The following is a 23,723-nucleotide window of genomic DNA, read 5'->3' as shown; positions in this document are numbered from 1 at the left end:
CAAACAGTGTGTTTTGATTTAATTTCAAAGTAAATTTAGTTTTTAAGCATAATAAACAAATTATATAACTGTGGGGGGTTAACTTACCCAATAACCCTAAAATGTAGTTGCTAGACCATTCAGCTATGCTGAACAAAATGGCTGTCTTAAAATTTTGATTGGAAGTGTCTGGAAAATTATGAGCTAAAGAGGAGGGCTGATTGCCCTCCAATAACTTTTGACTCTTAAGAGGGCAATAGAACTTTTAATTTTCAATAAAATTAGCTCCTTTAAAATATCAATGATACTACTAGCTATGATATAGTATCGCTGCCTATGTCCTTATATACCCTATAGTGCTTATATGCCCTTTTAATACCTGCATGCATATAGGTTTTTCTTTTAATTGAAACTCCTCCTAAACGTTCTCTAAAAGTTTCAACTTAATGCCATTAGTGTCGTTAGTTACAGTAATCGTAGAAGCAGCATTAAATGAATACACACAGTGTCTTCCGGCTAGCTCAAAATCCACAACCTATGAAGGTATGAAGGTGATATTTTCAGAAAATATTTCTGCTGTACGGATGAGAACCTGTCATCCGTATGCAGGTTGTCAAAAGGGCATATCAGCAATATCTTAGGAACAATTTCGTGCATGAAATTAAAACTTACAACGCTTGTAGTGGGGGATGTTGAACTAACCAAAAGACAATATTTTCATCATAATACTACTGCTTCTACTCCTACAACTACTGCTACTATTACTATTACTGCTACTATTACTACTGCTACTAAAGCTAAGACTACTTCTATTAACTGTACTCCTACAGCTACTACTGTATTTACTGGTGCTACTACTACAACTAATAAACCTAAGGGTATTAAGGCGCAAATTTTGGACAATATTGTAACTGTATTCTATTCAATCGAAACACACTATGCCCATATACGTTGTCAAGAGGACGTATCAGCAATGCTTCAGGACCGGTTGATGGTATTAAGTTAAAATTTCATCGTGTGTTTAAGGGGATGTTGAAAAAAGGGGCTATTTGCATACTGCTACTAATCTACTACAACTATTGCTACACATAATTACTGAATCTTTCAACAATGCTGAGCAAATTGATGTCCCAAAACTTTGTTTTGATATTTGTTATGGGATATGATGGACGTGGGGGGGGGGGGTTTTCTCAATATAACTTGACTGTGAAAAATGGCATCAAAAATTTCAATTTAAAATGCAAAGAGACCCATCTGAATGAAACACGACACTTCCATCCATAAAAACCTTACATGCCCCCAGCACATTGCTTAAAGCCCCTGCCCCAGGGCTCTGGGGGGTTGTGCCAACTCTGGAAGCATTTTATATGTTCTTTGGACTATTTTAAACAAACTTGCCATTGCACAATTTCAATCCTATACATTTGGTGAAAAGAGGTATAGTTGGGTCGGGTGCTACTTTGACATGGAACGTTTTTGACTTTTGAAAGTTAATTAGAAATTTAAACTTAAACCAAATGAGCCATCTCTAAAGCTTGTACAGCCATCCCTTCCATAAGAACCTTAAATGCCTTAGGGGCATAACGTACAACCCTCGCCCTCAGGCTCTGGTGGTTTGTATCAACCTCAAAAGCCTTGCTATATGATATTTGAACTACTTTGAATAAAAGGACTGTATCAACATATCTATTGGATACATTCCAGGAAAACAAAACCTGTTTGTGTGTGTGTGTGGGGGGGGGGGGTAGCTGAGCTCTGATCATTTTGACTCTTAAAAAGGGAACTAGAACTTATGATTACCAGTCCAATGAGTCCCCTCCAAAGCATATACGACCACCATTTTTTAAGAACCTCATATACCCCAAGGGCAGAGCTTACAACCCTTTCCCTGAGAGCTGTAATTATGTCTGAGAGCTTCCTCACAGACATAATTTCCAAAACCTACTACGATGAATAAAATTGTTAGGCCTATCTGCAAATTTTGATTTGAGGTGTTAAGGTAAATAATGAGCGTGGAGGAGGGGGGCTGTTAGTTTTCAAATCACTTTGACTCTTAAAAGGGGTACTATAACTACCTATCTCAAATCAAATGAGCCTCAACTGAAGTTTATAGGACCGCCCATTCCATTAAAACCTTATATGCCCTCATAAAATAACTTACAACCCTATCCCCAAGGCGTTGAGGGCTGTTTCATCCCTAGAGACATTGTTATATGTTCTTTGGACTATTTTGGAAAAAACAATCGCTATCTCATAATTTCAATCTGATGCGTTTGGTGAATGGTGGGGTTGTAGGGGAGGAAGAGGGGGGTCCAAATGCTCTCCATCACTTTTGACGCCTAAAAAGGAACTAGAACTTCCTATTTTCAACCATACGAGCCCCTTCTAAAGTTAAACAATCATCCCTTCTATAAAAACCTTAAATACCCCCTGGGCATAACTTACAACTCTTGCCCCTAATCTCTGGGGTTTGTTTCAACCCCAAAAGCCTTGTTATATAATATTTAGACTATTTTGAATAGAATAGCTATCTCAAAATTTCTATTAGATGCATTTCGGGACAATACGACGTGTGTGTGTGTGTTTGTGTGTGTGTGGGAGGAGGAGCACCAAAGCGTCTGATTACCAATCCAATGAGGCCCCTCTGAAGTTTATATGACCACGCTTTGTATAAGAACATTATATTCCCCAGGGCATAACTTACAACCTTAGCCCTGAAAGCTGTGAGTGGAGGTGTCATGCTCAAAGACATAATTTCTGAACCCTTCAATTACGCTCAACAAAATGGCAATATCAAAATGTTAATCGGAAGTGTTTGGGGAAATGATGGTCGTGGGGGTGGGGAATTTGCCCTCCGATCGCTTTTGACGATTAATAAGGGCAATAGCCATCTGAATTCCCGATTGAATGACCCTTTTTTGAAGTTTCTACTACAACGCTTTCTATAACAACCTTATATTCCCCCAGGGAATAACTTGCAACCTTTGCCCTGGGGCTGTTGGGGGTAAATCATCCTCGAAGACATAATTTCCGGACCTTTCAACTATGCTGAACAAAATGGCCATCTCACAATTTTGATTGGATGTGTTTGGGGAAATGGTGGGCGTGAGAGGGGGGTTAATTGCCCTTCAATCACTTTACGACAGCGCTTTCTATAAAAACCTTCCATGCTCCAGGGCATCACTTACAACCCTTACCCTGATGGCTGTGGGGGGTTTCATCCTCAAAAACCTAATTTCCAGATCTTTTAACTACGTTGAACAAAATGGCTATCAAAATTTTGATTTTATGTGTTTGGGGAAATGGTGGGCGTGAGAGAGGAGTTAGTTGCTTTCCAAGCACTTTCGACTATTAAAAAAGAGCACTAGCCCTTTCAGTTTCCAGTGGAATGAGTCCTTTTTGAAGTTTCTACGATACTCTTTCTATATACACCTTAAATGCCCCCAGGGCATAACTTACAACCATTGCCCTGAGGGTTCTGGGGGGAGGGGTTGTCATCCTCAAAGACATACTTTCCGGACATTTTAACTACGTTGAACAAAATGGCTGCCTCAAAAATTTTGATTGAATGTGTTTGGGGGTACGGGGGGCGTGGGAGGGGGGTTAGTTGCCCTCCAATCACTTTTGACTATTAAAAAGGGCACTAGCCCTTTCAATTTCCAATCGAATGAGCCCTTGTCAAAGTTTTCTTGGTCGAAGGAAGTGCCCTTGTCTAAACAAAAAAAATAATACATTGTGCCAACATCGTTCTTTCCTTATGCAGTGCTATTGCGCTGCCTATGATTTAGAGTGAATGTCTCTGAAGGAGCAACTGCAAGTTCTGTGTCATTAATGGTGCTCAAAATTATATATTATATATGCTCAAAGACAGAATACGCTACTAAAGGCTCAACTACAAGAACCAACATCATAATTGAAACCCAAATTCTTTTTATGGCAGTATGTTCTGACTCAGGAATTAAACATGTAACTAATATGCAACTCTAAGAAGTTTCCACAACAATAGAACTCGTCCTAACTATTTTCTCAAATTCAGAAACAAAATAAACAACAGAAGGAGCAACTGCAAGCTGTTTTAAAACAAGATAATAATAATTTTGACTTGAAAAAAAAAATTTGATTCAGAAACCGAAGTTTGTCAAACTGTTCTAGATAATGAATCATAGGCAGCGCAATAGCGCTGCCTAAGTAAAGAACGATGTTGGCACAATGTTTTTTTTTTGTTTTTTTTTTTTCTTGGTCTTAGACCGGGGCACTTCGTATCGAAGGAGTTGTCGTAGAAACTTGGAAAAGGGCTCATTCGATTGGGAATTGGACTGGCTAGTGCCCTTTTTAATAGTCGAAAGTGATTGGGGGGCAACTAGCCCCCCCCCCACGCCCATCATTCGCCCAAACACAACCAGTCCAAATTTTTAGATAGCCCTTTTGTTCAGCGTAGTTGATTTCCAGATAGAAAATATGTTTTTGAGGAGGACACTCCCCCACAACCCTCAGGGAAAGGGTTTTAAGCTATGCCCTTGGGGCATTTAAGAACGATATTGGCGCAATGTATTATTTTTTTCTTTAGACCAGGGCACTTCTTATCGAAGTGTCGTAGAAACTTCGAAAAAGGCTCATTCAATTGGAAATCGGAGTAGCTTGTGCCCTTTTTAATAGTCGAAAGTGAATGGAAGGCAATTAACCCCCCTTCCACGCCATCCATTTCCTGAAACACATCCAATCAAAATTTTGAGATAGCCATTTTGTTCAGCGTAGTTGATTTCCAGATAGAAATTATGTTTTTGAGGAGGACACTCCCCCACAGCCCTCAGGGCAAGGATTGTAATTTATGCCCGGGTACACGTAAGGTTTTTATAGAAAGTGTTGTCGCAGAAGCTTCAAAAAAGGCTCATTCGATTGGAAATTCAAAGACCTAGTGCCCTTTTTAATAGTCAGAAGTGATTGGAGGGCAACTAACCCTCCTGTCATGTCCATCATTTCCCCAAACACATTTAATTCAAATTTGGAGATAGCCATTTTGTTCAACGTAGTTGAAGGTTCTGGAAATTAGGTTTTTGAGGATGACAACCCCCCCCCCCGCAGTCCTCAGGGCAAGGGTTGTAAGTTTTGCCCTGGGGGCATATAAGGTTTTTATAGAAAGTGTCGTCATAGAAACTTCAAAAAGGTCTCATTCGATTGGATATTCTAAGGGCTAGTACCGTTTTTAAAAGTAGAAAGTGATTGAATGGCATCCAACGTCCCTTTCACGCCCACAATTTCTCCAAACACATCCAATCGAAATTTTTAGATAGCTATTTTGTTTTATGCTGTTTAAGCTTCAGGAAATTATACCTTTAATTAGAACACTCCCCCCACAGTCTTCAGGGTAAGGGTTATAAATTATTCCCTGGGGGCATGTAAGTTTTTATTGAAATCTTTGTCGTAGAAACTTGAAAAAGGTCTCATTCGATTGGAAATTCAAAGGGCTATTGTCCTTTTTAATAGTCTCGAAAGTAATTTGAGGGCAACAAACCCCCCTCTCACGCTCACATTTTCCCCAAACACATCCAATCAAAGCCTTTAGATAGCCATTTTATTCAACGTAGTTGAAAGTTTTGGAAATTAGGTCTTTTAGGATGACAACCCCTCCACCCTCACAACCCTCAGGGCAAGGGTCGTAAGTTATGCCCTGGAGGCATATAAGGTTTTTTTTTATAGAAAGCGATGTTGTAGAAACTTCAAAAAGGGCTCATTCGATTGGAAATTGAAAGGGCTAGTGCCCTTTTAAAAGTCGAAAGTGATTGAAGGGCAACTAACCCCCCCTCTCACGCCCACCATTTCCCCAAACATGTCTAATCAAAATTTTGAGTTATCTATTTTGTTCAACGTAGTTGAAAATTCTGAAAATTAGGTCTTATAGGATGATAGCCCCCTCAGAGCCCTCAGTGCAAGGGTTGTAAGTTATGCCCTGGGGACATATAAGGTTTATATATAAATTTGTAGAAATTTCTAAAGGGGCTCATTTGATTGGAAATTGAAATTGCCCTTTTTAATAGTTGAAAGTGAGTGGAGAGTAATTAACCCCCCTCTCACGTCCACCATTTCCCCAAACATATTCAGTCAAAGTTTAGAGCCATTTTGTTCAACGTAGTTGAAAGTTCTGGAAATTATGTATTTAAGGATGACAAACCCCCAGAGCCCCCAGGGCAAACTTTTAAGTTATGCCCTGGGGGCATATAAGGTTTTTATAGATAGAGTTGTCGTAAAATTTCCAAAGGGGCTCATTCAATTGGAATTGAGAAGGCTAGTGTCCTTTTTAATAGTTGAAAGTGATTGGAGGGTAACTAACCCCCCTTTCACGCCCATTATTCCCCCTAACACATCCAATCAAAATTTTCAGATAGCATTTTTTTTTCAACGTTGCCGAAAGCTCTGGAAATTGGGTCTTTGAGGATGACAACCCCCCAGCCCTCAGGGCAAGGTTATGCCCAAGGTTATGTAAGTTATGCCCTGGGGGTATATAAGGTTTTTATTGAAAGCGTTGTCGTAGAAACTTCAAAAGAGCTCATTGATTGGAAATTGAAAGGGCTAGTGTCTTTTTTAATAGTTGAAATTGATTGTAGAGTGACCATTTCCCCTGACGAATCCAATCAATATTTTGAGATAGCCATTTTGTTTAACGTAGTTGAAAGTTCTGGAAAGTTCCCGTTTTCGTAGGAACTTCAAAAGGGCTCATTCGATTGAAAATTGAAAAGGCTAGTGCCTTTTTAATGGTTGAGAGTGATTGGAGAGCAACTAACGCCCCTCTCACGCCCACCGTTTCCCCAAACACATCCAGTCAAAATTTTGAGATAGCCATTTTTTTTTACATACTTGAAAGTTCTGGAAATTAGGTCTGTGAGGATGACAACCCCTTCACAGCCCTTGGGGCAAGGGTTGTAATTTATGCCCTGGGGGCATATAAGGTGTTTATAGAAAGTGTTATCATAGAAACTTAAAAAGGGCTCATTCGAGTTTAAATTGAAAGCGCTAGTGCCCTGTTTAATAGTCGAAAGTTATTGGAAGGCTTAACATTTTTATAGTAAAGATTGATGTGGGTAAAATGTATTATCATTTTTTTTATTTATTTTTGTTTAGACAGGGGCACTTCGTATTAAAGGAGTTGTCTTAGGAACTTCGAAAAGGGCTCATTTGATTGAAAATAGAAAGGGCTAATGCCCTTTTTAATAGTCGAAAGTGATTGGAAGGAAACTAACCCCCCTCTCACGCCCATTATTCCCCCAAACACATCCAATCAAAATTTTCAGATAGCCATTTTGTTTAACGTATTTGAAAGTTCTGGAAATTAGGTCTTAGAGGATGACAACCACCCTCACAGCCCTTAGGGTAAGGGTTGTAATTTATGCCCTGGGGGCATATAAGGGGCTTATAGAAAGTTTTGTCGTAGAAATTCCAAAGGGCTCATTCGATTGGAAATCGAAAGGCCTAGTGCCCTTTTTAATAGTTGAAAGTGATTGGAAGGCTTGACATTTTCATAGTAAAGATTGATGTGGGTATAATGTATTATTTTTTGTTGTTGTTTTTGTTTGGACCAGGGCACTTTGTATCGAAGGAATTGTCTTAGGAACTTCGAAAAGGGCTCATTCGATTGAAAATGGAAAGGGCTGTTGCCCTTTTGAGATTGTCTGTGCAGGATTTCGACTCTTGTTGATAGAAGAGCATCGCCAAGTGCTGAAAACCATGTTGTGACCAATATGGGCCCAGGATTGCAGAAAGCCTCCATTCATGGAGGTCCCAGGACTTCTTGCTGTCTGGTTCTAAGCCGGCTTAAGCACTTCGGTGTAGACTTGATAAGATGTGTGATCCCCGTCCTGCACTGGTATCCGGAATCATTGCTTTTCCTGAGGCGAAAATAATTTCAATGTAAAGAACAAGAAAATTGGAACTTGGATTGCAACGACGTTAACAAATGACCATCGTATCGATATTTTGACTGACGAATTCAGACTATTCAAACTGGACTTATTAGGAGTTTCAGAAACTCATATGCCAGGGGTAGGAAGCATGAACTTAGGTGATATAGAATTGTTTTACACAGGCAGGAAGGATGGGGTACATAGACAGGGAGTAGGGCTCATGATTAATAAGGAAGCTGCTAAGTCTTGTTTAGGCTGGGAAGGTATTAATAATAGAATATTAATTGTTCATTTTATGACTAAAAAGTTCAGGGTATCAGTTCTAGTAGTATATTCCCCTGTAGAACCGACTGACGGAGATACTAGTGACTCAGATGAATTTTCCTTACAGTTGCAAGAGCAAATAGACTGGGTCCCAGATAGAAATATGATGTTATTATTAGGAGATTTTAACGCCCAGTTCGGTAGAAATAGGGATAGATAATATCCTAGCCTAGCTAAATTTGGTGTAGGAAAAGAAAACAGTAATGGATACAGACTTATGCAATTTTGTAGGTATAACAATCTAGTTATAACCAATACGGAGTTTGGTCATAAAATGGCTCATAAGTTAATATGGTATTCACGTGATGGTAATTCAGCAAACCTAATTGATTATGCTATAGTAAACCGAAGACTGGCAGGATCAATACAAGACACTAGGGTATATAGAAGTTCTGTTATTGATGTTAAAAGTAAAGATCACCATCTAGTAGTGTCAAGGGTTAATTTAAAGCTGAAATATCGGAAGGGTAACTACCTCCCAGGTAGTTATGATGTTGTAAGACTCCAGGATGAGAATTTGAGAGAAACTTTCTAGGGACAGTTGAATACTAAACCTGAGAGTTTAAAATTTTATAATGTGGAAGATGGTTGGAATAATTTTAGAAAAATTATTTGTGAAGTAGCTGAAGGTGTCTTAGGGAAGAAAGCTAGAACTGCAGCTAAGAATATCATTGAAAAGGCTTTATGTTTAATAGAGAGGATAAAGGACTTGTACAAGAATTATCTGAGTGATAAACCATATAAAAATAAGAGGAATGTAAGGAAAGTGAAGAAAGCATTAAAATATGAACTAAAAAGGTGTGAAGTGGAGGCCATGGATAAAATTGCCGAGGATCTGGAAGATGAAGTTACCCGATGGCATAGTAGTAAAATATTGTACTGGCATGTTAATATACTGAAAGGGAGTAGTCAATCTGGACTTGGCCAAGTTAAAGATAGGAATGGGGCCACAATTTGCGATAAGGAAAGAATTAAAGAGAAATGGGCTGAACATTTTGAGAATTTGTTAAGCTGAGATAGAGCTTCACGAAAAGATACAGAGGAAAATGAAAAAGTTTGTGATACCTTGGACGTGAAGGAAGATCTTTTTTGTGAGGAAGAATTAAAGACAGTACTAAAAGGATTAAAAAATAATAAGGTTCCAGGTGCTGATAGTTATGAATATGAAGATTATGAATATGATTTTTGAAAAAGGGGAAGTACCTAACAATTTTAGGAAAACTTAAATTAAGCCACTTTATAAAAAAGGTGATAAAAATGAGTATGGTAATTATCGAGTTATTAGTCTGGTCTCTGTAGGTAGTAAATTACTTAGTAATAAGATACTTTTTAGACTGAGAGATGCCGTAGACAAAGTTTCAAGAGAAGAACATTGCGGTTTTAGAAAAGGTGGAGTATGTGTCGACCAAATTTTCCCTCTTAGGCTAATAATTGAAAAGTGCCTGAGTTGTCAAACACCTTTGGTCCTCAGTTTTATAGATTACGAGCAAGCGTTCGATTGCGTTGATATGGTAGCTTTAACAAAGGTTTTACTTATGTATGGTATGCAAAGAAAATAAACTAAAAAGATTAGTGCTTAGTACAAGAATAACACTGCTGTGGCGAAGGTAGGGACTGAAGTTAGATGCTGGTTCGCTATTGAATCAGGAGTTAAGCAGGGCTGTGTTCTATCCCCCTTTATAGGAGCACGGGAAAGGCAACGGGAGACCACGGAATCAAATGGGGAGGAAAGAGTCTCCTGGACTGAGATTATTCTGATGATTTAAGCATCCTAGATGAAAGTGCGAGCAAAATGAATGAAGTTTTGGAAGTTTTCCGAGATCAGGGTGCTAGAATAGGTGTAAAAATTAATGTTAAAAAGACTAAGTCACTAATGCTAGGAATAAGTGAAGAAGAAAAGGTGACGTTGGGTATTGAAAAGATTGATCAGGTCGGCAGCTTCACTTACCTTACTAGCATTATTAGTAATGATGGCTGAATCAGTAAAGATGTTCAAAATTGATTAGCCAACGCTCAGGGTGTTTTTCACAGTCGAAACTAGTTTAGATGGACTAAGAGACAAACTTGTAAATCAAAATAAAGGTTAAGGAAGCCATGGTAACGATAATGGTCAAATATGGCTCTGAAGCATGAGTGCTCAGAAAAGCGGAAGAAAATTTGCTAGATGTTTTCCAGAGAAAATGCTTAAGGATTGTTCTGGGTACCCGGCTGACTGACCGTATTTCAAACAATAGGCTATGCGAAAAATGTGGTTCATGACCGCTCTCTAGGGCTATAATGAAAGAAAGGTTGAGGTGGCTAGGGCACGTTATGTGGATGAAGGATCACGGATTTCCGAAGATTGTTGTTTTCGGCCAACCGTCTAGGGCTAAACAGAAAGCAGGTCGTCCTCGTCTGGGGTGGGAGGACGTCATAAAGAAAGATTTAAAGGAAATGGGAACTTCGTGGGCGGGTGTAAAAAGGGAGGCTTTAAATGGATTGGGATAGAGGAGGAGCGTGTGTAGCTCTATTGGCCTCAGGCGGCTTGGTGCTGCGGTGATTTGTTGTTAGTAGTAGTAGTAGTAGTAGTAGTATCAAGCCTTCCATTTCAGGTCAACTAGAGGAGGTATGAAACTAAATTAAACACTACTATCTGTATTCAGATTGTTAAAAGAGTGTATGTTGTTAAAAATTGCTGAAAATTTTTCTCCAGTATACAAATAGCAGGCCAAATAAATTCTTAAAAAAACGAAAAGATTTAAAGTATTATTTTCTTTTTCCCCGAAAAGACTATGTCAATATAAAACGAATAGAAATTATATAAAAAAACTTTTCCCACAAAATAAGTTTTTCAAAGAAAAGTACAGAACTCCATTAAACAAGAAATGAGCAAAAATAAAATAATCTACCAAGCGTGAAACTACCACAAATCAGCATCGATAAATAAATGAAACCCAAAACGAACAGAAATTACAATAAATAACCGAGTCAAACTCAAAACGAGCAGAAATTAACATAAGTTGGGCGCAAAACCCCTATGCCTTCCCAAGGCCAGAACAAAATTTGCACTTTACTGAAAAAAATATAAATGTTTTTACTTTTATAACTTCAATAAATCACATAATAATAACATTTTGATTACTGCATGATACTAAATATCAGTATTATCAAAAATTATTATCAAATTATTATTATCAAATTATTATCAAAAATATCAAAACTTAGAGCATAAGTTTCAAGCCATTATACATGGAAAATATGAAGCTTCTATTAGTGTTTTTCACCTGGGATGGATGAATCATACCGGTGATTGTAAAATATTAGGATAGGCCTCATTCAACAGGGATTTGGGGTTTCAATAAGAGATTTTGACACATGAAGGTGCTTATTCTTTGTTTTTTGTGCGATAAAACAAGAGTTTGGGGCCAAACAGAGCCTGAATGCTACCTTGCATGACTCTGTTGTTATGTTATGTTTAATAATGTATTAAAAAATAATTTTGGTTGGTGTCAAATGCCATTTGTGTAATTTGTACTTTTAGGGCAGTTGTGCTGCAATCTTGATGACTTTAGTGAATAACGTTCAGCCATTTATGAACATTCCCCAATTGCTCATGAGTCAAAAGTTGCAAACTATTTCCGTATGTTTGGAGGAAAAGTTTGAGAGGGGGGAGCTTTGCGTTAGGCATGATTTCAAGGCTCTTACTTTTGGTCCCCGAATATAGAAATTAAACATCCATGCATCTATCAGGTGTCAACAATTTTTGAAATACATAAATACAGAATACAAGTTGTTTGGTTTTTAATTTGGATGTCTGTAGTTCAATATAAGTCTCAGATTTGTAATCAGCCAGTTTGGAGATTCTTATCTACCGATTTTGATGGACCATTCTCTTAATAACTCTTGAATGAATGAGCCAGAAAAAGTACAGCATATTTTCATGCATAGGAGAGGGGATAGGTGAAGGAGGATGCCAAGGCCGACGGCCCTATGCGGGGCCATTCATTCTTGTTGGTTAAAAATACTTTTTGACATGGTCTACTTATTTTGGTTTAGGTTACTTTTTTACTTTGGCTACTGTCGTTTGGTGTGGAGAGCCATACTGATGGTTGATATTTAACCATAAAGGACCGTTTCCAAAATAGCACCCGAATAGTCATGAGTTGAAAATAGTAAAACACATCCATATATGCCACATTCGGATGGGATGGTTGTTGGATGGGCCAGGAGCTCAAGGGTCTTACTTTTGATCCTTCAGTTGAATTCAATGATCTCTTCGCACAACTCAGATCTCGGGAAATATGTAGTTAATGACTTTTGATTTCCGGTGTTGATGCTGCTACATTAACCTCAGATTTATTATCAGCAAGGTCAGAATCAAGGTGATACAAAACAATATTTGTGAAATGCGGACTTAGTGATTTTATTTTTGTTTAGAGCAGTCAGAGTGACATTTTAAGTATTAATTATTCATATTTAATCTTTAAGGACCATTCCCTAATAATCTCTGTATACTCATGAGTCAAACGTGGCAACACATTTGTATATGAGTAAAGTATTTGATTTGTTGTACCTACTGAGTCTGTTTACCTACTGAGTCATCTTCTCAGTTGAGGCCACTCAGCGCGTCCCCAGGTGGCGGCTAGGGGAATATCCAATAGATGTGTTGGGTACCTCCTCTTAAGAGGCGCAGACCAAGGGGGACCGAGTCTCTGGGTCATAAAAATAAACTGGAGCACCTTCGTCCAGGGGTTGTAAATACAAGCGGAGGAGGAAGAAGGCTTCTCAAATGTACACTCAGCAGGGCCCAACGGCGTGTGGACACATACCGTGAGTTACAAACCTTCTCCCAGCAATGGATTCAATTGTACAGTGAAGCAGAACACCATCATGGGAGGATCCTCTGTAGGAGGACAACTGCGGCAGGGCGTAGGATCCATATTCATAGACAACGGCCTCTGTAAACTTGCTCTGCACCCCACCTGCTGTGTATAATTTGGTCACAGTTGCCGGTCCCAAGTCCGGATAAAGTAAGGAGGGTTGGGTGACAGGCTTGCATCCTGTCCCCTGGACTTGCTTTGGCAAGGAAAACTATCTTGCAATGAAAAGCGTCAATCAAACCTTGAATATTTCTTCCCATTTACGATGCCAACCCCGGCATGTCCCTGGATATCCTGACGACGGTGGTCAAACTACCTGAAGATTGAACCTCCTTGAAAAGAGTGGTATGAAAATTGCTACTTGGAATATTGTGACTGAATTTTCCAGGCACTGAGCTATTTCTTGCTAATGAACTCAAGCAGTATTCTGTTGTTATTGCTTGCGTTACAGAAGCGCATTTGCCAGGAAAATGTGAGAAATTCATCAGTGACAATTACTGTCTAATTTCGTCAGGTACTGGAAACACAAGGAGAGCCAGTGTTGGTCTGGTTCTTTTTAAGAGAGCTAGCAATGCTTTTATATCCCGTAATGCCATATCAGAGTATCTCCTGAAAGACCGCCTGAGACACCGTTAGTAAAGATTCTTTGTAGTTGTATGCTATGCGCCAACAAATAAAATATGCCCCAGATGTTAAGGATCAGTTTTACACAGACCTCACGCAACGGATTTCTTCTGTATCTCCCCATGATATATTGCTTCTTCTGGGGACTTCAATCCTACCGTTAGTAATCCCCACAGGCATATGGAAAGACGTCATGGGTCGTGTTACCCCGGACGTAACCAATGACAATGGAAATCATCTGCTTCAACTCTGCAAGGCCCATCAGCTTGTTATCTCCGACACAGTTTTCGAAAAACCTCGAATTTATCAGTATACTTGGTATAGTAACGACGGCTTCACAAAGAAAATGATTTATTATATCATCATCTCTCGGCGATGGAGGTCGTCAGTTTCTAATTGTCGCCCGTTTCGTGGTGCTGACCTGGGTAATACTGATCACCGGCTTGTAGTTGCAAAAATTCGTCTTAAGCTGAAATTTTCGAAGGTCGACTACCGCATTGCAACACTAAATCACCGCAGTCTTGATACTCCTGCTATCAAAGAGTGGTAAGCAGTTGAGATTAAAAACCGTTTTGAAAGCCTGTCCCAGCTTTCGGATATTGAAGCCATTTGGGACTCCTTTAAAACTGGAGTCACCGACGCAGCTAAAATAACTCCTGGCTGGCAAGTTCAGTTCAAAAAGCCTTGGCTGTCACAGGAGGCTGTGGACGTCATTACACTCCGAAGGCAGACCAGACTGCAGGGTGATATGAAGACCAATCGGCGTCTCAGTGGCATGAGGAATAAGCTAATACATAGAGATCTCAAGTCGTTTGTTGGTGCCAGTGCTGATGAGCTACAAGAAGCTGCCACGAGGAAGGACGTTGGAGCAGTGTACAAACACTTACGTGACCTCTCGGGCCAGTGTGCTCAACCAATAGAAAATGTACTATTTGTGGATGGAGTACTTCTTGAAGATATAGTGTCCAACCTTTCAAGGTGGAGTGAACACTTTTCATCTCTGCTTAATGCGTCCCCTCTCTTTCCATCTATAGCGACTCCTGCCATCTGTCCATTTCTAAAATAACCTGGTTAATGTTGTTATTAAGCCGTTCTCAGTGGTAGAAATTCAAAATGCTGTGCAGAAATCGAAAAACTGCAAAGCTCCTGGCATCTGTGGAATCTCCGCAGAGCTGTTTGAAAACAGCGGTGGCACTATCCTGCTATGACTCCAAATGCTATTCAATTCAATATGGAACTAGGAGATCATCCCAAAAGACTGGCGTACAGTAGTGATCCTACCACTGTAGAAGAGAAAAGGTTCCAGGAGGGAGTGCAAGAAATATAAAGGGATAACGCTCCTCTCAGTACCAGGGAAGCTCTTTTCTATGGTTTTGTTGGAGCGAAGGTTTGCACACTTCCGACAATACTGCAGAGTAGAGCAGGCTGGTTGTGTGCCAGGTCGATCAACGGCAGAGCAGATATTCTCCATCAGACAAATCATCGAGAAGGTGAACGGGTTCCACCAGCAGGCTTTCATTGCTTATGTCGATTTCAAGACAATATTCGACTCAGTTGATTGAGATTCTCTGTGGAATATCCTTTCTAATACTGGCCTCCCGTCAAAATATATCAGCCTACTCAGGGCCATGCATTCTTTCCAGTAATAACATGAGTCAGGCAAGGTTTTTGAGTTGCTACTGATCTATTCAACTGCATTACTGACCAGGTTATGAGTTGCACAACTCAGAAGTTGAGCTTTGGACTCAAATACGGGAATAGAGTTGTCACTGATTGTGACTTTGCTGATGACATAGCACTAGTCACCAACTCCAAGTCACAGTCGCTCATGGCTCTAAACACGCTTCTGGGTTAAGCTGCCAGGACAGGACTATCCATTAACTGGAAGAAGAGGAAAGTCATGGTAGTGCAGCCACAGTCTGGTGCAGCCACATGGTAGTGCGCCGACAATTCTAATTACTTGGTCGCCGGAAACCAAATCCAAGTGGTTAATCACTTCACTTATCTTGGTTCTATCATATCATCAGATGGCTGCAACGACCATGAAGTTGCTGCCGGTGCGACCAAGGCCTCTGCCGTCTTTGGTTGAATAAGCCATGTTTGGAAGAAGCTAATGATCAAACGAGCCACTAAAATGAAGGTCCTTGGAGGGTCAGTTCATTCGATCCTGTTGTACGGAGCTTAAACTTGGCCTACAACTGCAGCTGTCCAGCGTTGTCTCAACACTCTTCAATCTAAGTGGCTTCGCACAATTGAGGGAATCTGGTGGACAGACTTTGTCAGCAACGACCGCCTAAGAAGTATGACTTCCCAGTCACCTTTGTCACACCTGGTTGCTGAGCGGATGCTTCGTTGGTCTGGACATCTTTTACAACTGCCTGCCGACACTGGCTTGCCCTCTATACAATTTTGAACCAATCAGTAGTGGCTGGAAGTGTCCAAGAGGAAGACCCAAGTTCCGGTGGAGTTGTAATCTCGGGACCAACAGACTATCACTATCACATTTTCCTGGACTAAGCTGGGATTTTGCTGTCTGATGCAGAGGCCCTAGCTGCAGACCGCCCCACGTGTAGAAAGCTGACAACGCTCTCATCGCAACCCTGGCATGAAGATTAAGCATTTGATGTGTTGTAGGTTTCATGTATCTCCGGAATTATGAATGTGATGTTCTGTGATTTTGGATGCCTTTATTTTAATATCTGCGTAAAATCTGTAATCAGCCATCTTAGAAATCTTCTTAAACTGACCTTAGGTGAAATCAAATGCTGTTCTTTTATTTCTGCCCGTCATGGTGCAATATTAAGGATTTTTAATAATGAATATTTTATCATTAAAGACCATTCAGAAAACAAACTCATAAATTATTATAAAGTAATCTTGATGGAAATCAGACTCGTTTGTGAAATGCTTTTACTGAAATCATGTTTTAACTATATTTTGATTTGGGATTATCAATAATTCAAAGATTTTAGTTACAAACGTTTTACCATTATCGACCATTAACGTAATAATCTCTAAATGGACACACATCAAACGAGTTACAAAGTGTCTCTATGTACAAAGTGGAGGTGCATGGTTCTAGGACCATTCTAAGACCCTGTAGTCAAGTAGATTTAAATTCCTGCATGACTTTTAAGAAGGTGTGCCATGTTTGCCTTGTTTGAATATGAACTTCAGATGTTGGCATTAAGGATGCATTTGTTCCATAATTAGACGCAGATTCGCGATCAGCAAGCCTAGAAACCTTTAATCCCTAAAACTTGTGTTAAAAGTTGGTGCGAGGGAGTTGGAGAGAACACGAATTCCTACGCCTCACTTCGGGCGTGTGTCTGTTAAGATTTGTCTATCTTCTGTCTATTAAAATGTATCTATGAAGCATCTGTTTTATACGGGATGTTTGCATAGTTGAAGGATCTTATCATTTAACCCCCAGAGGCACATTGTTTACACCTTTTAACTGTTCTTATTAAAATGGATATTTTGAAATTTTCCACGTGGTGCTAAGGGAATGTTTGGGGATATATGTCTTGTTGGTGGAGATTTGGTATCTTCTGGCTCATAAAAAACACCCTAGTACTCCCCCTAAGAATCCCTTCATTGAATGAGCTCTATCCGAAATATCTGCAACCATTCGCTCTAATAGATGAGACTGGAAGAAATTATAACATTACACAGAAGATGCATTATTGTTTAAGCTGGATTGAGTTTTGGGATGGGTTTGCCATTTGGCTGAGGTTTAGTTGAGGAGTAAACGGATTAATTTATTTGTGTCTTTTATTCTTTTCCAGATTTTTACGACTTCTAGATACAAAGAGGGACAAGGTCGATGGAGTCGTCTTACAGGAGCTATTTACTAGAGGTCGTGACTCCATGTTTTCTGCTATATTTCATGCCATCTCGTACTTAAAAGGTCAGTAAAAAAACAAGGAGTTACAAGACATTGATATTTTAAAATAATAACAAAGGATTAGAAATTTATGATAAACTTCGGTTGATGAAAATGATAAATTTTTATTCAGTCAACTCCTACTTAAAACCTGTAATAATAAAAACAGAAATAATGTGTAAGGTTTTAATAATTGTAATGAATAAATAGTGATTAATGAATCACTATTTATCACTATAATGAATCACTATAATGATTAGTGATTAATGAACCGTAATGAATAAATAGTGATTAAAACATACAGAAGATTTAAGGGAAACGGGAACTTCCTGGGCGGGTGCAAAGAGGCATGCTTTGAATAGATTAGGATGGTGGAGGAGCGTGCGCAGCTGCTTTGGCCCTAGGTAGCTTTGTGTTGTGGTAATTAGTTAGTAGTAGTAGTAGTAGGAATAGTGTAAATAATTATAAAGACCCACTTTTTTAGTGTTTAGAAGGAACAGAAAGTGATATGAGAAGATAATTCCCAGATTAGCAGATAATGCCAGGAGGTAATATAAAATTCAGAGTCACACAAAAGTCTGTTTGCCACTTCTCCTAACAACAAAACAGGAAAAGGACTCACTGGATAAATCTGAGCAGCCTATCAGATCTAAAAGAAAAGTCCTCAAAATGAGGAAAGACAGATATAACAAGTAGGCTTCCCCTCAATAACCTCTATTTTTAAAAAAAGGAGTATCATGTCCTCTCCTGTTAAAAATCCTGGATTGACCTAAATTAAGTGGTCGCAAGGTCAATCTTTCAACAATTTTACCTACGGGGGGGGGATGGAAACACGGAGAGGAAGGGGAGACGGAAACACATTTAAAGATGTAGTTTCTCTGCGGGGAAATGATGAATTCTATTGGGGATTGGCTTTGCTTAGCTATATATAATATTGATACAATCTTCATTTGTTGCAATATCCATCTGAAGCGCCATAGGCTATATAGAGTTTGGGAAATTGATAATGTTCTTTCATTTGTTTTTCATTTTACTTATTACTTTTTTTGTCTTTTTTTTGAAGTGAGAGATAGAAGAAGGAGCGACAGAAAGGGAGAGAAAGAGAGAGGGGGGATAGGGTTTATGCTGATTATTGTTTGTAATGATGAGTAAAAGTTGTCTTCTATTCTTTAATATTTTTTCTAGTCGAAAAAGTTCCCAATTGAGGACACTAGGTATCCAGGAATTCTCAAAATTGCTTGCCTACTTAATATAAATTCTAACAAATTTTGATTATTTTGCCTTGTGCACCAAGGTCTAAGCGTTCAGAGGGGAGGAGCATCAGACGACATGTCCTGTTGGGGGGGAGGGAGTGTTGGAAACTTCTCCCTCACAAGTTGTATTTTCAGCACTGTTTTTTTTCTCAAGGTTTCCTAAAGAGGGCTTTTAAACCAAAAATAAAGAGAATGGACCTTGCTCTGCTAGGTGCAAGTGTGTTAATTTTAAGTAAAATAAACTCTTTTTTTAATTTTGTTTTTGTGAGTGTTAAAACATGATGTTCGAGATAATTCAAAAGTGTTGTTTCTTTACTTTTTCAAAAGTAGATGTTCAAAATATCTTATGGTTTATTTGGATTGTATTATTAATATGCCATATTTAAATATTGTTAAGGAAATGAGTTGTATGAAACGTGTAGTTTGTAGTGTATTTGAAGTGCATTGTTTAGTATCTAAAAATTTTTATATGTGAACTATATGTCTTATCAGATGTATTTAACTTGCATTGGTAAATCTGTTGCAGTTGTTTCTGTTGATGCGTCAGTTCAAGAAGTTTTGGATCGTTTTACTAAATTAGTAAAGGAAAAATATATCATTCCAGTTGAACCATTTGATCCATCAGAACAAGGTAAACCCGTCCCTCTTCAATCACCAGAAATAGTCTTAATCTTTGATTTGGGGTGATAAAAATACGTATCAACCGTAAAATTAACACGTGTATGGTGTGCTAATTTTATTCATTATAGTTTAATTTGATTCCCAGTGCGCTATTTCTTAACATACTGGCGTGCGTTCCATATTCCAACCGGGCTGATGAATTCTAAAACGTGCATTAGTTTTAATACATATGTTTGCCTCTGTTTTTTCTTATTTTTTTCTCTATCTAATTACCTTTTTTTATTCTATGGATATTTAGACTGTTCGTTTATGACTAAAAATAATTAAAACAGAGCGAAAACATTGAAAAAGAATTCTAATGTCTGCTTAAGTTTTAATACTTATACTTGCCTAGTTCTTAAAGGAAACTCATTACCTTTCTAATTTCCTGTCTGTTTTTTCTTATTTTTTTCTCCATCTAATTAGCTTTTTTTATTCTAGGGATTTTTAGACTGTTCCTCTATGATTAAATATAATTAAAATAAAGCGAAAACATTGAAAAAGAATTCAAATTTTAACAAGACAGTTATGATGATAAGTTCTTTGTCTTATTACGATTTTTTTCTGATTTTGAATAAATTTGTTTTGTTTATAAATGGAAAGGTGTGCATTCCATATTCCAACCGGGCTGATGAATTCTAAAGCGTGTATTTGTTTTAATACATATGTTTGCCTAGTTCTTAAAGGAAACTCATTACCTTTCTAATTTCCTGTCTGTTTTTTCTTATTTTTTTCTCTATCTAATTAGCTTTTTTTATTCTATGGATTTTTAGACTGTTCGTTTATGACTAAAAATAATTAAAACAGAGCGAAAACATTGAAAAAGAATTCTAATGTCTGCTTAAGTTTTAATACATATACTTGCCTAGTTCTTAAAGGGAACTCATTACCTTTCTAATTTTCTGTCTGTTTTTCTTATTTTTTTCTCCATCTAATTAGCTTTTTTTATTATATGGATTTTTAGACTGTTCGTTTATGACTAAAAATAATTAAAACAGAGCGAAAACATTGAAAAAGAATTCTAATGTCTGCTTAAGTTTTAATACATATACTTGCCTAGTTCTTAAAGGAAACTCATTACCTTTCTAATTTCCTGTCTGTTTTATCTTGTTTTTTTTACATATAATTAGCTTTTTTTATTATATGGATTTTTAGACTGTTCGTTTATGACTAAAAATAATTAAAACAGAGCGAAAACATTGAAAAAGAATTCTAATGTCTGCTTAAAATTTAATACATATACTTGCCTAGTTCTTAAAGGAAACTCGTTACCTTTCTAATTTCCTGTCTGTTTTTTCTTATTTTTTTCTCCATCTAATTAGCTTTTTTTATTCTATGGATTTTTAGACTGTTCGTTTATGACTAAAAATAATTAAAACAGAGCAAAAACATTGAAAAAGAATTCTAATGTCTGCTTAAGTTTTAATACATATACTTGCCTAGTTCTTAAAGGAAACTCATTACCTTTCTAATTTCCTGTCTGTTTTTTCTTATTTTTTCTCCGTCTAATTAGCTTTTTTTATTCTATGGATTTTTAGACTGTTCGTTTATGACTAAAAATAATTAAAACAGAGCGAAAACATTGAAAAAGAATTCTAATGTCTGCTTAAGTTTTAATACATATACTTGCCTAGTTCTTAAAGGGAACTCATTACCTTTCTAATTTTCTGTCTGTTTTTCTTATTTTTTTCTCCATCTAATTAGCTTTTTTTATTCTATGGATTTTTAGACTGTTTGTTTATGACTAAAAATAATTAAAACAGAGCGAAAACATTGAAAAAGAATTCTAATGTCTGCTTAAGTTTTAATACATATACTTGCCTAGTTCTTAAAGGGAACTCATTACCTTTCTAATTTTCTGTCTGTTTTTCTTATTTTTTTCTCCATCTAATTAGCTTTTTTTATTCTATGGATTTTTAGACTGTTCGTTTATGACTAAAAATAATTAATACAGAGCGAAAACATTGAAAAAGAATTCTAATGTCTGCTTAAGTTTTAATACATATACTTGCCTAGTTCTTAAAGGAAACTCATTACCTTTCTAATTTCCTGTCTGTTTTATCTTGTTTTTTTTTTCATATAATTAGCTTTTTTTATTCTATGGATTTTTAGACTGTTCGTTTATTACTAAAAATAATTAAAACATAGCGAAAACATTGAAAAAGAATTCTAATGTCTGCTTAAAATTTAATACATATACTTGCCTAGTTCTTAAAGGAAACTCGTTACCTTTCTAATTTCCTGTCTGTTTTTTCTTATTTTTTTCTCCATCTAATTAGCTTTTTTTATTCTATGGATTTTTAGACTGTTCGCTTATGACTAAAAATAATTAAAACAGAGCAAAAACATTGAAAAAGAATTCTAATGTCTGCTTAAGTTTTAATACATATACTTGCCTAGTTCTTAAAGGAAACTCATTACCTTTCTAATTTCCTGTCTGTTTTTTCTTATTTTTTCTACGTCTAATTAGCTTTTTTTATTCTATGGATTTTTAGACTGTTCGTTTATGACTAAAAATAATTAAAACAGAGCGAAAACATTGAAAAAGAATTCTAATGTCTGCTTAAGTTTTAATACATATTCTTGCCTAGTTCTTAAAGGAAACTCATTACCTTTCTAATTTCCTGTCTGTTTTTTCTTATTTTTTTCTCTATCTAATTAGCTTTTTTTATTCTATGGATTTTTAGACTGTTCGTTTATGAATAAAAATAATTAAAACAGAGCGAAAACATTGAAAAAAAATTCTAATGTCTGCTTAAGTTTTAATACATATTCTTGCCTAGTTCTTAAAGTAAACTCATTACCTTTCTAATTTCCTGTCTGTTTTTCTTTTTTTTTTCTCCATCTAATTAGCTTTTTTTATTCTATGGATTTTTAGACTGTTCGTTTATGATTAAATATAATTAAAATAGAGTGAAAACATTGAAAAAGAATTCAAATCTTAACAAGACAGTTCTGATGATAAGTTTTTTTCTTATTACAATTTTTTTCTGATTTTGAATAAATTTGTTTTGTTTATAAATGGAAAGGTGTGCATTCCATATTCCAACCGGGCTGATGAATTCTAAAGCGTGTATTAGTTTTAATACATATACTTGTCTAGTTCTTAAAGGAAACTCATTACCTTTCTAATTTCCTGTTTGTTTTTTCTTATTTTTTCTCCATCTAATTAGCTTTTTTTATTCTATGGATTTTTAGACTGTTCGTTTATGACTAAAAATAATTAAAACAGAGCGAAAACATTGAAAAAAAATTCTAATGTCTGCTTAAGTTTTAATACATATACTTGCCTAGTTCTTAAAGGAAACTTATTACCTTTCTAATTTCCTGTCTGTTTTTTCTTATTTTTTTCTCCATCTAATTAGCTTTTTTTATTCTATGGATTTTTAGACTGTTCGTTTATGACTAAAAATAATTAAAACAGAGCGAAAACATTTAAAAAGAATTCTAATTTCTGTCTAATGTCTAATGTATATGTATTAAAAAAAAAGCTAACTAGATGGAGAAAAAAATAAGCAAAAACAGACAGGAAATTAGAAAGGTAATGAGTTTCCTTTAAGAACTAGGCAAGTATATGTATTAAAACTTAAGCAAACATTAGAATTCTTTTTAAATGTTTTCACCCTATTTTAATTATATTTAATCATAAAGGAACAGTCTAAAAATCCATAGAATAAAAAAAGCTAATTAGATGGAGAAAAAAATAAGAAAAAACAGACAGGAAATTAGAAAGGTAATGAGTTTCCTTTAAGAACTAGGCAAGTATATGTATTAAAACTAATACACGCTTTAGAATTCATCAGCCCGGTTGGAATATGGAATGCACACCTTTCCATTTATAAACAAAACAAATTTATTCAAAATCAGTTCTTTTTTAGTCATAGACTGTTCGTTTATGACTAAAAATAATTAAAACAGAGCGAAAACATTGAAAAAGAATTCTAATGTCTGCTTAAGTTTTAATACATATACTTGCCTAGTTCTTAAAGGGAACTCATTACCTTTCTAATTTTCTGTCTGTTTTTCTTATTTTTTATCCATCTAATTAGTTTTTTTATTCTATGGATTTTTAGACTGTTCGTTTATGACTAAAAATAATTAAAACAGAGCAAAAACATTGAAAAAGAATTCTAATGTCTGCTTAAGTTTTAATACATATACTTGCCTAGTTCTTAAAGGAAACTCATTACCTTTCTAATTTCCTGTCTGTTTTATCTTATTTTTTTCCATATAATTAGCTTTT

General features: G+C 36.7%; 1 protein-coding gene across 2 annotated transcripts in view; it reads left to right on the top strand.

Moving 5' to 3' along the window:
• Positions 1–23,723, top strand: part of Polr3C (RNA polymerase III subunit C) — a 112,663-nt gene that overhangs the window by 16,570 nt on the left and 72,370 nt on the right. For both annotated transcript variants that reach the window (XM_089102267.1, XM_089102268.1), the window contains exons 3-4: positions 17,470–17,591; positions 19,347–19,451. In XM_089102267.1, the coding sequence (XP_088958393.1) occupies positions 17,470–17,591; positions 19,347–19,451 (227 nt within the window). The remainder of the gene's footprint in view (positions 1–17,469; positions 17,592–19,346; positions 19,452–23,723) is intronic.

The sequence above is a fragment of the Artemia sp. Qi Xiang Cuo genome, chromosome 16, assembly GCF_049724085.1.
Source record: "Artemia sp. Qi Xiang Cuo chromosome 16, ASM4972408v1, whole genome shotgun sequence".
Lineage (NCBI taxonomy): Eukaryota > Metazoa > Arthropoda > Branchiopoda > Anostraca > Artemiidae > Artemia > Artemia sp. Qi Xiang Cuo.
This window is presented reverse-complemented; position numbering and strand designations above follow the sequence as displayed.